The sequence below is a fragment of the Grammomys surdaster genome, unplaced genomic scaffold (genome assembly GCF_004785775.1).
Source record: "Grammomys surdaster isolate TR1022 unplaced genomic scaffold, NIH_TR_1.0 125950, whole genome shotgun sequence".
In the NCBI taxonomy this organism is placed as follows: domain Eukaryota; kingdom Metazoa; phylum Chordata; class Mammalia; order Rodentia; family Muridae; genus Grammomys; species Grammomys surdaster.
In genome coordinates, this window is record NW_021620771.1 from 1,419,216 (window position 1) to 1,435,279 (window position 16,064).

Sequence of the window (16,064 nt, forward strand, 5' to 3'; positions counted from 1 at the left end):
GCTGCTGTCCTTTGGACACAGGCCAAGAAGTGATACATCTGGGTTATATGTCAAACTATATTTATATATTAGGTTCAGCATTTTGATAATTCTCCACACTGATTTTCAGAGTGCCCACACCAATTTTCAATCGCTCCAAGAGTGATGAGGGCTCCCTCCCCCTACATCCTCACCAACATTGGCCATCGGGCATTTTTGTAATCTTTGCCCTTCCAGCGGAGGTAAAATGAAACGTCAAAGTTCTAATTTGCATTTCCCTGATGCTAAGGATGCTGAATGCTTTTTAAGGTATTTCTTGACCATTTTTATTTCTTCTTCGGTGTACTCTGTTCATATCCATAGGCCATTTTTTGACTGAACGATTTGTTCACTTGATTCCTTGTTTTCGAGCCTTTGTATATTTTAGTATAATGTGTTCATTGTTTCGAATGCACAGTTACTAATCTGAACATCTATGAAACATTTTCCTATTTCAAAATATAAAAGAATCTTGTATGTTTTCTTTTTGACTATTATAATGCTTTTTACACTTGCATTTGTGGTCCATCTGGAGATGGCCTTTACCATACTGGATTCTGGTTAAGATTAAGAGTGCTTTTCTGAAGTCTCTTTTGATGAAAATCTTCTGATAGCAAACTCCATTTTACTTTGTATCTTATTTTCTCTGGCTTAAAAAAAATAGTTTTGAAGGGTAGACAATTCTAGACTTGCACCTTTTCTTCTGCCCCACAAAGATCATTCCCTGTGTGCTGGATTCAGTTGCCTATTTGAACCGTGCCCGGCAGACTGCTTTACAGGAAGGTATAGCAGGTACCTGCAGGACACAGCAGTCCCACAGGCAAAAGATTATGACTAATCCTAGGAACAAGATGTCCCTAACTTTTATGACCATACATACACTGCATCCTTGGGTGTGTTCTTTGAGAAAAGCAGGACTACAACACCCTGTGCATCTTTTTCTAGGCTCATTAATCACCTGAAAAGCCATTTGTCAGAATGTAGTTCCCCTGCATACAAAAGCTGAGTTCTCCATCTTTGGAGCCTACAGTGGGTCCCTGCAGTCCCTACCACCTCCTCCCTAACTCCAAGCTCCTTAACACGCCCGTGTGTGTGTGTGTGTGTGTGTGTGTGTGTGTGTGTGCGCACGCATGCACACGGGAGGTGGGGAAGAGACCAGAGAGAAGAGCAACATGTTCTTTTATTGATGCAAGTACACCCAGTCACACCACAACTGACATCCTGCGTATGGTACAGCTTTATATCAGAGATCAACTCCAAATACCAAAACATCAAATGGAGGGTGTATCAAATTGGGGCAATAAAATAGCAATGTAGACACTTTCTCAAGAAGATACTGGAACCGGTGACCCCTGAAGCACACAAGGACTGAAGGCTCTTAACACATGTACAGAAAAATGCTCTAACATTATATTCCAAATATATATTCTCAAGTTTCCAGCCTTTTTCTCAAAGACATAAACAAATCCATATGTACTATCAATATACAATCTGTACCAGCTAGAAGGTCTGAAAAGTGCAAACACACTGTGACAATACAGTGTAGCTACCTGGCTCCCCAAGGCTGAGGGTGGCCACTTAGCCCAGCTCCCTATGGCCTGGCTGGCCATCTCCAGGCTGTCCAAAGAAGCTCTGGGAATGGGACCAACCATTCCATACTGGGCCTCTTGACAGGCAACTCCCACCTAAGCCAAGCAAATCGGTGTAGATATCTCCATCAGTCTGAGGGACAGAGCCACCCCACCCGTGATCTGTAAGACCCATGGTTCACGCCCGGAAGTCAGACAGGAAAGATGAACCACAATCCCCTGTTTGGATCAGAAATACACTGCTCCATGTTGGACAGTTTGATCCGGAAGTGCTCTGGTGGTGGGGGCTACCTGGCAAATTGAATTTCAGATTACCCATGGTGGGGGCTCCTTCCAGAGGGAGGGGAGGCTGTCTGCCACATACCCATTTCTCTCTTCCTTCTCTTTGTGTACCAGCTTCAGACACAGCCTCGCCATCCTTGAATCCTCTTTGTCTTTACTTCCCTGCAGCGCCTCCGCGCCGGAAGACTGACAACACTACAATACCCTCCCTAGATCGTCAGAGTTGGGTTTTTTTTTTTCTTCTTCTAAAACACAATTGAAGAACAATTTGCCAAACATATTCTCACAGAAAATACGCTGTCAGGCATCCCTTGCCCCTCCCAACCCCACAAATCCCTGATAAAGGAAAAGGAAAATGTAAACTTTGGAAAGCCCGTATGGAAAGGTTCCCTTCCAGAAGTGTGCACACGAGACTTCCTGGCCACTCCAGCCCTTCCTGTGGGAACCTGGTGGCCCAGGCTGCTGAGGGTGGGCTCCTTGTGGCACAGGACAGAGTTGGCTTCAGTTCCAACAATGGAACAGGAAGACTGGACCCCCAGTACCCTCTAAGGCACTAACCCCAACATCAGAGACACTGGCTGGAGAGGTGTCCGAGCAGGCAGGGCTCACATTGGTTTTGGTTGGGTTCTTTTACATTTTTTTATAGGATGTTAATCATCAAAAGTAGAAAATAAAAATCTACATTTCATTAGAATAAGATGTTACCATGGTTACCATCTCCCATGATACTCTTTCCCGCCCCTCCCCAAAACAGGGCCCTGCCCCGTTTAAAATAAATAACAACAACAAAAAAAGGACTGTGTAAGCGCCAAAGGCTGATGCGTGAGATAATTACCATCTTCTTTTTCATAAAAGTTATATACAAAATGGCCCCAGCCAGTGAGGCCGCCACTCTTATCCTACATCCGTCACATTGTCAACGTGATTCCTGTTTTCTGCTTCATCTGGCATCTGCAGGCTGCATCCTCAGGCTCTGTTAAGGAGAGTGGTCCTGCAGGTGGACAGAAGGGGCTGCCTCAGGCTCCTCTGAGCAGGCAGAGGGCAAGCCTATATCTCTGTGAGAAGAAAGCCCAGGCCAGCCCAGTCTTCAGCCAAGTCTCACCAAACCAGCCTTTGGGAAGACCAGATCTGTTTTTGCCACCCCCACCTTCTCCCTCCCTAGGCCCAGGTGCACCTGGCCCACCCCTACCCTCTCCCTCCCCAGGCTCAGGTGCACCTGGCTCACCTCCACCCTCTCCCTCCCCAGGCTCAGGTACACCTGGCCCACCCCCACCCTCTCCCTCCCCAGGCTCAGGTACACCTGGCTCACCTCTACCCTCTCCCTCCCCAGGCTCAGGTACACCTGGCCCACCCCCACCCTCTCCCTCCCCAGGCTCAGGTGCACCTGGCCCACCCCCACCCTCTCCCTCCCCAGGCTCAGGTACACTTGGCTCACCCCCACCTTCTCCCTCCCCATGCTCAGGTACACCTGGCTCACCCCCACCTTGTCCCTCCCCAGGCTCAGGTACACCAGGCATGTCCTACCTGAGTGCCTTCCAACTGTCCTTCTCCATGTGATTCTCAGGACCTTCACTTTCAAAGGAGGCGATGAAGAGAGCTGAGAATGGAGAGCCCCTCAGAGCCAGCATCCCCACAGGTGGGTTGCCCTTCCAGGGTCACAGGGGGCCCAGGACAAGAGGACTTAGGAACTGTAACTGGGCCCTGACTGTCTTCTTAGGCCACCTCAAGAGGTCAAGGAGCCTGGGTGAGCAGGGAACAATTGTGTACTTGGGAAGACGGGTGTGTGGTCAAAGACATGCCCTTACCTTCCTCGCTGTAGATGGGTGCTGTGAGCAGGTAACTCTGGATCTTCTTGTCCTTCTCAAAGGGACACTCTACCTGTGTCCATGCCATGAACTCATGGATCTGTCTGGAAATTTCCCAAAATTTCTGAAAGGACAAAACCACCAACGGTGTGCTCACCTGAATGAACTAAAGCATCTGAGCCAAAGACAAGGGCCTGGATCTGTCTGCTACAGATGCTGTTAGTCCCCGGAAGCTGAGCGTGCCGACCTGGCTGGCACTATGGCAGCTTGTGTGTAGAGCATCAGAGATGGCAGAAATCCCTGAGGCCACTCTGCCTTGCAGCCCTGCACAGGGGGTTAGGTTTACAAGCAGGGCCTGTGGCTGTCCTGCACAGGGACCCAGACGGTCCCATCTGTGATTCCTGCCTGAGGCACTCCCCAGCCACACCCAGCACCATCAGGACAAGCCACAGTCTTCCTTACCAAGGCATCAGTATGAATGCACAGTATCCAACTATCCCTTAGTTAATGTGCCCTACACTTCCCCAAGGTACCTTTGTTCTGCTCTCCAGTTTGTCTGGAATCCTGCTCAAGTCCTTTCTTTACCTAAGTCCCTCTTCACCCCCAAGTCCCTAAGGATGGCTCCTCCTCTGCCTCCTTAGTAGCATCAGCACTGACACCAAGATCCTAGATAAATACAGATCCTGTGGCAACAAGCTCCGAGATCTGCTGTTCCCCCCACCCCCCAAAAAAGACAGGAGCTACATCTTAGGACAGCACCCCCTGACCCACCTGGTTCATCCGGCCCTGAAGGACCTTCTAGACCCCAGGCAGGATTTGGAAACCACCCTCACCCCCACCTCAAAGCCACTGTCTGGTAGCTGTAGTAGTACAGGAAGGCTCTGGCTACCCCACCCATGTTGGGACCTCAAGGGGTTAGGCTCACTTTGAAGTTAATGTGCCCATTGGGCAGGTGGTTGGTGTGGATTTTGTGCAGAAAGTAGATGTCCTTAACGAAGAGGTTGAACACAGGTATAACAATCTTCTCACGGCTGCTATTGGCTGTCTGGGACCTCTGCGTTGCCCCCTGCAGGGCTGTGCGGTAGTTGCAGAAATTGCTGGAGGGGTCCATGTGATGCTGCAGGCACAGGGAGGATAGACTGAGGATTCCCCTCGACAGAGTTAGAGACAGTGAACGGAGAGGGCATAGCCCCTGGGGGCCTAGCAGTCAAGAGCGGGAGGAAAGGCCCAAAGTACCCCCTGAGCTCCCAGGCCTTGGAGACCTATACAGGAATGACACAGCCCCATGTGCCCTGCTGGGTGCTTGGGCTGCCCTTTAAAGCAGTGTTTCTCAACCTGTGGGTCGCGACCCCTTTGGGGGGTCGACTAACCTTTTTACAGGAGTTGCCTAAAACCATCAGAAAACACAGATATTTACATTACCATTCATAAAAGTAGCAACATTACAGTTATGGAGTAGCAATGGAATCATTTTATCATCAGGGTTCACCCCAATGTGAGGGGCTGTGTTAAAGGGGGGCAGAATCAGGAAGGTTGAGAACCACTGCTATAAAGTCTTCCTTTGCTCCACTACTCAAACCAACACCTCTCAGGCCTCACCCACTCCGTGAGAGACAAATATCAGTGTTTTCTAAATACAACGTAGTCTGTGACCAAATACGTAATATGTAAAACTCCAGATGTCCTGTCTGCCAGCCTCTGGGGACACAGGTGGCCCAGGATCAGGAGACGGTGACTGCTCAGAGGTCAGCATCCTTGGTTCAAACTCTTGCTATCACTCACTTTAGGTGTTGAATCCAAAGCAACGGGGCCAAGCAGAGCTCAAGTGTCCAGCACCAATGAGGCCAGTCCCATGTGTGCAATCCTGACAGGAAAGATGCCACCCCCCACTGCCTAGGATCTTCTGTATAGCGTGAGATGGGGGAAGGTCAGACACCAGTACCTCCAAGACATCAAACTTGGCTGTCTTGACTTTGGACCACGTTTTCTTCAGCCGTGCCACTGGACTGAGGTTCATGCCAGCTGGAGGGACATGGGCAGAGGTCAGGCCAGGGAGAACCAGGTGACACAAGCAGCCCTACCTAAGCCTGGGCACTCACATATGATGGCCATCATGGAGTTGAAGTTGCCAATGTTGAAACACTCTCGGGCCACATCAATGAAGAACTCCAGCATGCGGGTCCGGTGTTTCTTCTTTACCACCTGGAAAATGGGTCTGCCTCAGAGTGGAACCACCAAGGGGCCACTGGGCAAAGATGGCAAGGAGGGCATCGGATTTAGATGCCAGAAGCCTGGGGCTGCATCTTCTGGGACTATAGTGTGTGTGTGTGTGTGTGTGTGTGTGTGTACGTATGTATGTGTGTATATGTATATATGTATGTATGTACATATGAACGTGTGTACATACGTATGTTTATGTATGTATATACATACATATGTGTGTATATGTGTAATATATATGTGTATATGTATGTATGTACATATGTATGTGTATGTATATACATACATGTGTATATGTATATATATGTGTGTGTATGTATGTACATATGTGTGTATGTATGTAATATATATATGTGTGTATGTGTGTGTGTGTGTGTGTCCTAACACTGCTCCATCTTCATCCACTGCCTCACAGACTGAGGACAATGAAGCTCACTATAATTGGTTCAGTAGTTCTGGTCACAAGGAGTGCACTCCAGGGATGGGGTCTTGGTTATATCATGTAAAAGAATCATTACTGTATCTGTGAGTCGGCTGACAGGGACAGGCTGAGGTCCTGGTAGTGGGCACCATGTGCATTTACTGGAGTTCTGTGAGGGCAGAAGTCAGCCTTGCAGAGATGGTAGGGGAGGTTAGCTTACCCAGGTCTGCTGTGGCAGAAACTTACCCGGCACACCTCTGTAGCCACGAGCATGCTCAAGCAGTTGAACCAGTTGTCATAGGCTTCTAAACTGTAGGTCTTAGTCATGTCTCCTCGGCACTAGAGGGACAAAGCATGTCACAGGGAGCTCTGGGGACTCTGCTTGGACAAGCCAATCACTGTGGCTGGCCAGGTATTAAGGCCAAAGCTTGGCTTGGACCATGCCTGCATGTTCCTCGGCTAGTCTGACAGGCTAACCCATCCATCCAGACTGGCTTCTCCCATGATGCACTGCTCTGTACAGTTATCACTAAACTCCATGATAAATCCCAGGAAGGCCACAGCCACACCCATTGGGTAGCACCATCCAGTACTCAAAAGTGCATATCATGTACTAAGTGAGGCCCCTGCACCCAATCTGTGTTGAGGTGCAAGTGCCAGGCTCCACTAGGGCAGCTCCCAGCCATGCCTCCCGGGGTGTCCCCACGTACCCTGTGATTGTCCAAGGAGTCCATGTGACTAATGATCTGCATCAGGTCCTCAGGGCGGATACTGTTGACCCGCTCCTTCAGCAGAGGGCAAAAGGAGAGAGGTCAGAGCTTCAGGGGAGCGTGACAGAGGCCAGTGCTACCCTCCCCTTTCCACCCTTACAGACCCAACCCCAAACAGAAACACAACTAGCCTGTGACAGTCATGGCGAGAGCTAGCAAGCCAGCTTCCCTCTCGTGGTCCAGACTGACCAGCAGGGAGGTATCTTTGCAGCACCCACTGGCTAAGCCATGCCCAGTGTGGCCCGACCCCACTCTATACAAAGCCAGAGCATGCAGCAGCACTGACCAGTTCAATGTGCGTCAGCTGCTGGGCCAGCACCAGGGGGTCGCTACACACACCCAGGATGTCTTTCTGGGCGGCTGGTGGCTTGGCCTTAAGGACGGGCCCTTTGTCCACAACTGGTGACCGGAGCTTCTCCCGAAGCTCTTGGAGCTGACTTCGGGCAGCCAGGGACAGCAGCAAGCTTTGTATCATTTGGGCAATGGCTTTCTTCACTGTGCCGTTCTCCTGTGAGGGTCAGGGCTGCATCAGGTGCTGGAGTGGATTGACATCAAGGCCACCACCACCACCACACAAGAGCCCCATCTCAAGTCTAGGGCTATATATGACTTGAAGCTCACACCCTCTTATCCAGACCTGAGTACAGCTATCCAGACCCTTTGAGCCCAGAGTGGCTTCCTGGGACTGCAGGAAAGGAAGGGCATAGCAGGCAGAAGGTAGGGCCAGAGCTTGGTTTGTGGGTCTGAAAAGCAGCTTTCCCAGAGGTTGTCAGGATACTGCTGAAGACACCAGGAAGGGTTTTCTCCCTGGGTGGGGTATCCTAGGCTCACTGGCCTCTCAAGTGTCTCTCCCCAGGCTTCCATACCCAGCAATCAGGAGCTGCTAAGTACAGGGTTCTCCATCCTGGGAAGAGGCCATGTTGCTTCTCAGCTTCTGTCTTTGCCAAGGCCAAGACAAGTCTGGGAGCCGGGAAGAGCAGACGGATAGATCCTACCAAGGCTGAAGGCCAGGATGGAGCCATGGCCATTGTTGGGATGACACAGGTCCACCTAGTCTATTGGTGGCCTGCTAAGCTATTGCCTGTGTATGCTGCCCTCTGGGAGGTCACAAGGAAAGGGACCGTGAGGATATTCCTGTAGAAACTGCCCCACCCCCCATTAAAAACCACCCCAGCAGCCTGGCCAAGGACCAAGGGAGGGCCTCACCTCGTCACACTGAGTGACGCGGTGCGCGATGGCCTTCAGCTCCGCCATGACCTTCTCATCCTGGAAGTCGTAAGGGAAGGCCTCCGTCCACTCCTTCAACAGCTGCACAATCTTGGTAGAGAAGGACTTCAGCTTGGCCTGGGACAGTGGAGGGATGTGCAAGACCCCCAGGTCAGAGGAGACCCCACAACGGCAACAGTAAGCAGTTACCCTTCACTTTAGGACCATGTTTGCTCCAGGGCCTGTGCTGGGCACACAGCCCCTGTGTGCACGTGAGGTTTTGCTGTAACTACACCAAACTGTGTGGCTGTCATTTGTCTATTTCCCTGAAGTGGACTTTTTTCACTTAAACACACACACACACACACACACACACACACTACTACCATGACAGAAAGGCAGTTCTACATGCAATGGTTAAGCATTACCCATAAAAAACACCCAATCAAGAAGGATCACAGTAGATACAAAACTGTTCTGACCATCTCTGCCAAAGGCAAGTTTGGTAGGTACTGGGAGAGGCACAGCCCTGAGGAGGAAATGAAGCACAGAGCTACATGGCTGGGGGCTGGGGGCTGAGGGCTGGGGGGCGGGTAGGACGAGTGGATGGTATGTGGGGGCTGGGGGAGGGCTATTTTTTTTTTCAGAGTCTTGGTCATATTCTTTGCTATACTTCCAGAGTCTAAAACTCTGTCTGATACATATGACCGCGAATTTTTTTTTTAAGATTTATTTATTTATTTTTTATTTATGAGTACACTGTAGCTGTCTTCAGACACACCAGAAGAGGGCATCAGATCTCATTACAGATGGTTGTGAGCCACCATGTGGTTGCTGGGATTTGAACTCAGGACCTCTGGAAGAGCAGTCAGTGCTCTTAACCGCTGAGCCATCTCTCCAGCCCTGGGGGAGGGCTATTTATTCTGCTCAGAATGCCTGTGAAGCCTCTGCCCTAGGGAGGAGATCAGAGAAACTCAAGCTACTCAACTGTACCTACACAGGCCAAAGCCCTCTGGCACCGCCATGAATACTCCCAGGCCATAATCGGTTTATCATCATCGACGCTGCCCAAACCAAACCATAGTACTGGCTTCGAGATCCCTACTTCTCTGAGGGCCCACTCTCCTCAGACCCAACCTGCAGGGTCATGAGGCCCTGTCCAGCTCAGCCTAGCCTGACACCTGTCCTGGACGCTGGGACCAGCAGATAATGGCCTAGGCAAATGACCTCCAGGGCATCAGAGTAACGGTGGCTTCCTGCCCAAATGTCTCAATCCAGAAGGACCACACAGTCCTACCAGGACTACTGAATGCTCCTATGTGAGCAGTTGCTATCCTGAGGGCACAGCCCCCACAAAGGTAGCAGGGACTAAGGCCCCTCTCAGATGATTTGCCCATTTAGCCTTATTTCAGGGAATCTGGCACTGATAGGAGGCCAGCTGTCTGTGGCTCTCACCCCAGGAAGGTACAAGCACTGCACTAGCCCTAAGTCCCAGCGGCTTAGCTCTAGTGCTGTACCTTTAGGTCTGAGGGACCACTCCTCAGGGCTGCAGCAGGGCAGAGCATCTCTGCCTGCACTGGGCCTCCAGGCTGACCCATTCCTAGGAGACAAAAGGCCATCACCCCTTCAGTGGCTTACCTTCTCAGGCCCAGCCTCTAGCTGTTGCCTCTGCTCCAGGCAGATCTGCCCTACTCGAGCCAGAAGGTCATGAGGGGGCATGAAGACCCGGGAACTCAGGAGAAACGTGAAGATGTACGTCCGCTGCAGGGGGGAGAGGGGTGAATGATGACCGGAACATTCCCACGGGCCCACTCGGTTGTACTTGGCCTGGCTCCTCCTGTGCCTACATGGCTTCCTTTCTCTTCTACGGCCTTGTTTCTTTCTATTGCTGGGTCTGCACACTTAGGAGACACAGCTTTGTTGGAATTCTCCAGTACCCTCTGTCCCACCCCAAAATTGGAGAGGGTGGTCCTCCAGGCCTGTTGCTAGGATTCTTAGGTGACATGCTGTGACCTATGGTTCTCATGTCTTGTGTCTTCCATGGGTCAGTTCTTACAGGATCTCCATAGGCTCCTGCCTGTGGACAGGTAGTACTGCAGGTTGGGGTCCTCTGGGGGACTCTACCCCACTTGGACCTTTGTCTACCCCCATTTGGCTGATTGGTTGGGTTGCCTAGGTTCCCAGGCCCCAACTCCAAAGCCACAGGACAGGAATTTACTTGCTCCAATCTGAGGCCAGCTGGGCTTAGTTGGCAGGGTTGCTCTCAGTCTAAAGCAGGACATGTTCATGTCACAGAAGCATGCAAGGCTACTGAAGATAGCTCTCCCTGAGACACTAGGTATTCCTCTAACCCTGTAAACTTCTGTGACATGTCCCAGGGTGTACAGGGTTAGGGCTCAGGCACCCCAGATGACTCACACATATAATGAAAAGCATGGTAGGGTCACATCTTGGGCTGTAAGTTCCACCCCAAAGGAGTGGAGATCTTCTGGTGTGTTTTCATGGTACGTGTATGTTCAGCAGGTACATGAGGAGGGAAGATCAGAAACTCTGAAGATGAGCCAATGCACTGCTGGACACCCCCACTCTACTTCCTGACCTGCTACCCCATCCTGGGAACCTGTAGGGGGCATCCCAGGGCACAGTGTTCTGAGAACTAACTGGGTAGCAGCAGGCTGAGCTCCTTTGTGATAGCCCGTCTGGGGATCTTTCCTTGCTTTGGTACAAGATCACAGATTCATAGCATAGTCAGGGCTAAGGGACTGTGACCTTGCCATGGGTTTCTTCTGGACCTAGGCTTCCTCTGTCTCAGCCTCTCACCAGCCATTTCTGTACCACCAGCACTATAGTCAGCCCTAACTAGTCCTTGACAGGGCTTATAGGATGGATGGGTGAATAGACAAATGGAAGGAAGGAAGGACAGGGAAGGGTTGTCTTCCCAGAGCCCAGAGAGGGCAAGGGTGACCTTATAGACAGAGAAGCCAAGCTGCCCAAGGCACTACCCTTGAGAGACCAGAGAGATGGCTCAGTGGTTAAGAGCACTTGCTGCTCTTCCACAGGACCCAACTTGAATTCCTAGTGTCTGCAAGGTAGCTCACGACAGTCTCTAACTCCAGTACAGAGGTTCCAGATGTATATTCAGGCAAAATATTTATGTACATATTTAAGCAATCAATCAATCAACCAACTAAAGATAACCAGGCATAGTGATGTACACCTTTAATCCCAGCACTCTAGAGTTAGAGACAGGTGGATCTCTGTGACTTCAAGGCCAGCCTACATAATGAATTCTGGATTGCCAGGCCCACATAGTGAGACCCTGTCTCAAAAGGCCACAAAGAGAGAGAGAGAGAGAGAGAGAGAGAGAGAGAGAGAGAGAAACAAAGAAACAAAGAAACAAAGAAACAAAGAAACAAAGAAAGGAACAAAGAAGGGAACAAAGAAAGGAACAAAGAAAGAAACAAAGAAACAAAGAAAGAATTAGAGAAATGACACCCTTCACAATAGTCACAAATAATATAAAATACCTTGGTGTGAATCTAACCAAGCAAGTAAAAGATCTGTATGCAAGAAGTTCAAGACCTTGAAGAAAGAAATCGAAGGAGATCTCAGAAGATGGAAAGATCTCTCATGCTCATGGATTGGAAGGATTAATATAGTAAAAAAGGCCATCTTGCTGAGAGCAATCTACAGATTCAATGCAATCCCCATCAAAATCCCCACTCAATTCTTCATAGAGGTAGAAAGAGCAATCCTCAAATTCATTTGGAATAACAAAAAACCCAGGATAGTGAAAATTATTCTCAACAACAAAAGAACTTCTGGGGGAACCACCATCCCTGACTTTAAGCTGTATTACAAAGCAATAGTGATAAAAACTGCATGGTATTGGAACAGAGACAGGCAGGAGGATCAGTGGAATAGAATAGAAGACCCAGAAATGAACCCACACACCTATGGTCACTTGATCTTTGACAAAGGAGCTAAAACCATACAGTGGAAAAAGACAGCATTTTCAACAAATGGTGCTGATTCAGCTGGAGGTCAGCATGTAGAAAAATGCAAATTGATCCATTCTTCTCACCTTGTACAAAGCTCAAGTCCAAGTGGATAAGGGACCTTCACATAAAATCAGATACACTCAAACTAATAGAAGAGAACATGGGCATAAGGGGAAAGTTCCTGAATGGAACACCAATGGCTTATGCTCTAAGATCAAGAATTGACAAATGGGACCTCATAAAACTACAAAGCTTCTGTAAAAGCAAAGGACACAGTCCATAGGACAAATCGGCAACCAACAGATTGGGAAAAGATCTTTACTAATCCTACATCTGATAGAGGGCTAATGTCCCAGGTATACAAAGAACTGAAGAAATTAGACTCTAGACAATTAAATAACCCTATTAAAAAATGGGATACAGAGCTAAACAAAGAATTCTCAACTGAAGAAACTTAAGTGGCTGTGAACCACCTAAAGAAATGTTCAACATCCTTAGTCATCAGGGGAATGCAAATCAAAACAACTCTGAGATTCCACCTCACACCAGTCAGAATGGCTAAGATCAAAAACTCAGGTGACAGCAGGTGCTGGCAAGGATGTGGAGAAACAGGAACACTCCTCCATTGTTGGTGGGATTGTAAGCTGGTACAACCGATATGGAAAGCAGTCTGGTGGTTCCTCAGAAAATTGAACATAGTATTACCTGAGGACCCAGCTATATCACTCCTGGGCATATACCCAAAAGATGTTTCAATATACAACAGGAACACATGCTCCACTATGTTCATAGCAGCCTTATTTATAATAACCAGAAGCTAGAAAGAACCCAGATGTCCTTCAACAGAGGAATGGATACAGAAAATGTGGTACATTTACACAATGAAGTACTACTCAGCTATTAAAAGCAATGAGTTCATGAAATTCTTAGACAAATGGATGGAACTGGAAAATATCATCTTGAGTGACGTAACCCAGTCACAAAAGAACACACATGGTATGCACTCACTGATAAGTGGATATTAGCCCAAAAGCTCACAATACCGAAGATACAGTGCATAGACCACATGAAGCTCAAGAAGAAGAAGGAATACCAAAGTGTGGGTGCTTTGGTCCTTCTTAGAAGGAGTAACAAAATACTCAACCAGAGCTCCCAGGGTCTAAACCTCCAGCCTGAGAACACAAGGGGAGGGACTCATGGCTCCAGCTGTATAGGTAGTTGAGGGTGGCCTTGTCAGGCATCAGTGGAAGAGGGGGGCCTTGGTCTCTGAAAGTTTGGATTCCCTAGTGTTGAGGAATTCATGAGCAGGGAGGCAGGAATGGGTGGACAGTGGGAGCACAACCTCACAGAAGTAGGAGGAGGGGAGATGGGATAAGGGGGTTGGAGGGAATGGGAGAGGGGATAACATTGAAAGGTAAATAAATAAAATATCCAATAAAAAGAAAAAACAAATAATGGGTCTGGCAATTCTAGTCAAACAGTCAAGACTTTTTGTCAATAATTTATTATGGGGATTTCGTATAATCCTCAAGGACAAGTTATTGTGGAAGAGGCCCATGGAACTTTAAAAAGATTGGTGAGACATACTGTTGCTAAGACAAAGAATGATGCCGACCTGTGAGCTTGCTGAGTGCCCTGACAAGGGTGACTGGGAAGCTGTATTGGACCCACCTGACCCACCTTCGCTTGACTATATCCCAGATGGGATAAGCTGCCTTACCTCAAGCTTTTAGACCTTGTGGGATAGAGAATCAAAAAGAGAAATTATAATGTCTCTTGTATTCTTCTTAAAGGTGACCAGCTATTAGGACTCAGTCATGTACTGGTCCAGAAATCAACCAATATTGGAAATAACAGTCTACTTTTGGAAGACTGGATCTGGACTTCGTCAGAGACATATTTAGAAGTTAGCTGTAGCTCACTATGATGTTACAATAGCAAGAGATAAAGTTGGGACAGGATCTGGATTTCAAAAAAGGGTTTGTACATGTTTTAAGGCTCTTTTAATTGTCAAGCTAAAATTGGTTTTGTCTCTTCTACAGTATTTATTGTAAGTTGCATTGACTGTATAACTTCCAATTGTGTTAGTGTGTTGAAACCTGGCATGTCTGTTACAGGGGTCTATCAACCAGCTTTCGTCTTACTGCCCTGAGTATTAGAAAACCTTGATTTGCTGAAAAAAACTTGAAAGTGCTGGAAGAAGTGAGTTAGGCTTTAAGCAGAAGCAAGAGGGTAGCAGGCTTGATTACTACAGATATAACACCTTTAATTTAATTAATTGCTAACACCACTGCTTCTGCAATAGCATTGACATAAGGAGTTAAGACAACTACTTTTGTTAACCACCTAGCAAAAAAATGTTACTAATGTATTGAGTATACAAAAGGATTTATATAGGTATCTGGAACAACAGATGATGCTCTATAACCTATTCAAATTATCTGAAGGAGGTTCAGGGTTCAAGAGTTAGGAGCCATCCAAAGTATCATGACAAATATCATTGGAGTAGTGTTAGTTACTTTTGAAATTCACAATGATTGTCATTATAATTAGAAAAAAGTTTAAAGACACCTGTAGGATATTGGCATAATCCTAACACCTCTCTGGGTGTGTTAACTTTGTATAGTGAGATTATGAATTTAAAGAATGCTGCTCTGTTGAACTTTGATGCTGCAGATAATGCCGATAAAATTATCCATAGCCTGAGGTCAGTATTTCCATTTTGGTCAAACCTCAGGAATGGCATATATAACTTGATCAGGCTAGTCCTTCTTGTCCTGGGAATACTTTTATTCCTGCCCATCATGTTAAAGTTTATCTTTAACAACATCAACATGTAGGCAACCAAAGTACATGGCTTGAACCTGAAAATGGACCCCCAGACAGAGTTATTAAATTAACAGGCTGGCAAGCCAAGGACGGGTAAGATTCTGCACAGAGCCTTGCCAACTTAAGACATAAGTGCATTGCTTTTGATAATGCATAACCCATGATAGGTAATGAAGGCATTTTTGTCAGAACGACCTAAGACAGGCTCAGTCTTGTTTACAAAATAAAAATGGGGGAGAGGTGGAGAGCCTTTGGGGCTGATTGGCAAGGAGCTGACATGGGCCAAGGAGAAGGAAATGGGCTGCTTGGCAGAAATATGACATTGGCCAAGGAGAAGGAAGTAGGCTTCAAGCAGGAATCTGACATTAGGCTAGAACAAAGAAGTAATTTCAGGTAGGAATCTAACTCTTAGGCTATAATAAAGAAGAAATCTCAGGCAGGAATCTAAATATTAGGCTAGAACAAAAAAGTAATTTCAGATAGGAATCTAAATATTAGGCTAGAACAAGGAAGTAGGCTTCAGACAGGAAAATGACCTTGGGCTAGGATAGGGAAGTAGGCTCAGATACTTTGGTCATCCTGATAAGCCTTTAGAAACAGTGATCAGGGGAGTGTTCACATAATTGAATTTAATGCCTTGCTTGTTCTTTGACTATTTGTGTTTATTGTATTGCTTGTTCCTTGACTATTTGCATCTATTGTATTGCTAGACCCACAACCTAGTACTGACCTTAATACATGCATGTAATCAAAATGGTATAAAAGCATAAAGGAAGAGGGTGTATAAGATAGGGGGTTCTAGGGAGAGGAAATGGGGAAAAGGGATGACATCTGTATTGTAAATAAATAAAATACCCAATAAATAGACCCTTAAAGTATGGGAAAGAAAGAAAGAAAGAAAGAAAGAAAGAAAGAAAGAAAGA

The 16,064-nt window shown here is 47.5% G+C and overlaps 1 protein-coding gene across 3 annotated transcripts in view; it reads right to left on the bottom strand.

Moving 5' to 3' along the window:
• Positions 1–1,180: 1,180 nt before the first annotated feature.
• Rasgef1a (RasGEF domain family member 1A) overlaps positions 1,181–16,064 on the bottom strand; it is an 85,701-nt gene continuing 70,817 nt past the window's right edge. For all 3 annotated transcript variants that reach the window (XM_028753514.1, XM_028753515.1, XM_028753513.1), the window contains exons 3-13: positions 9,950–10,072; positions 8,312–8,449; positions 7,392–7,613; positions 7,046–7,120; positions 6,582–6,674; positions 5,794–5,896; positions 5,637–5,716; positions 4,620–4,811; positions 3,695–3,818; positions 3,414–3,486; positions 1,181–2,880 (exon numbers count right to left, since the gene is read on the bottom strand). In XM_028753514.1, coding sequence (XP_028609347.1) covers positions 2,856–2,880; positions 3,414–3,486; positions 3,695–3,818; positions 4,620–4,811; positions 5,637–5,716; positions 5,794–5,896; positions 6,582–6,674; positions 7,046–7,120; positions 7,392–7,613; positions 8,312–8,449; positions 9,950–10,072 — 1,248 coding nt within the window. In that variant the 3' untranslated portion in view covers positions 1,181–2,855. The remainder of the gene's footprint in view (positions 2,881–3,413; positions 3,487–3,694; positions 3,819–4,619; positions 4,812–5,636; positions 5,717–5,793; positions 5,897–6,581; positions 6,675–7,045; positions 7,121–7,391; positions 7,614–8,311; positions 8,450–9,949; positions 10,073–16,064) is intronic.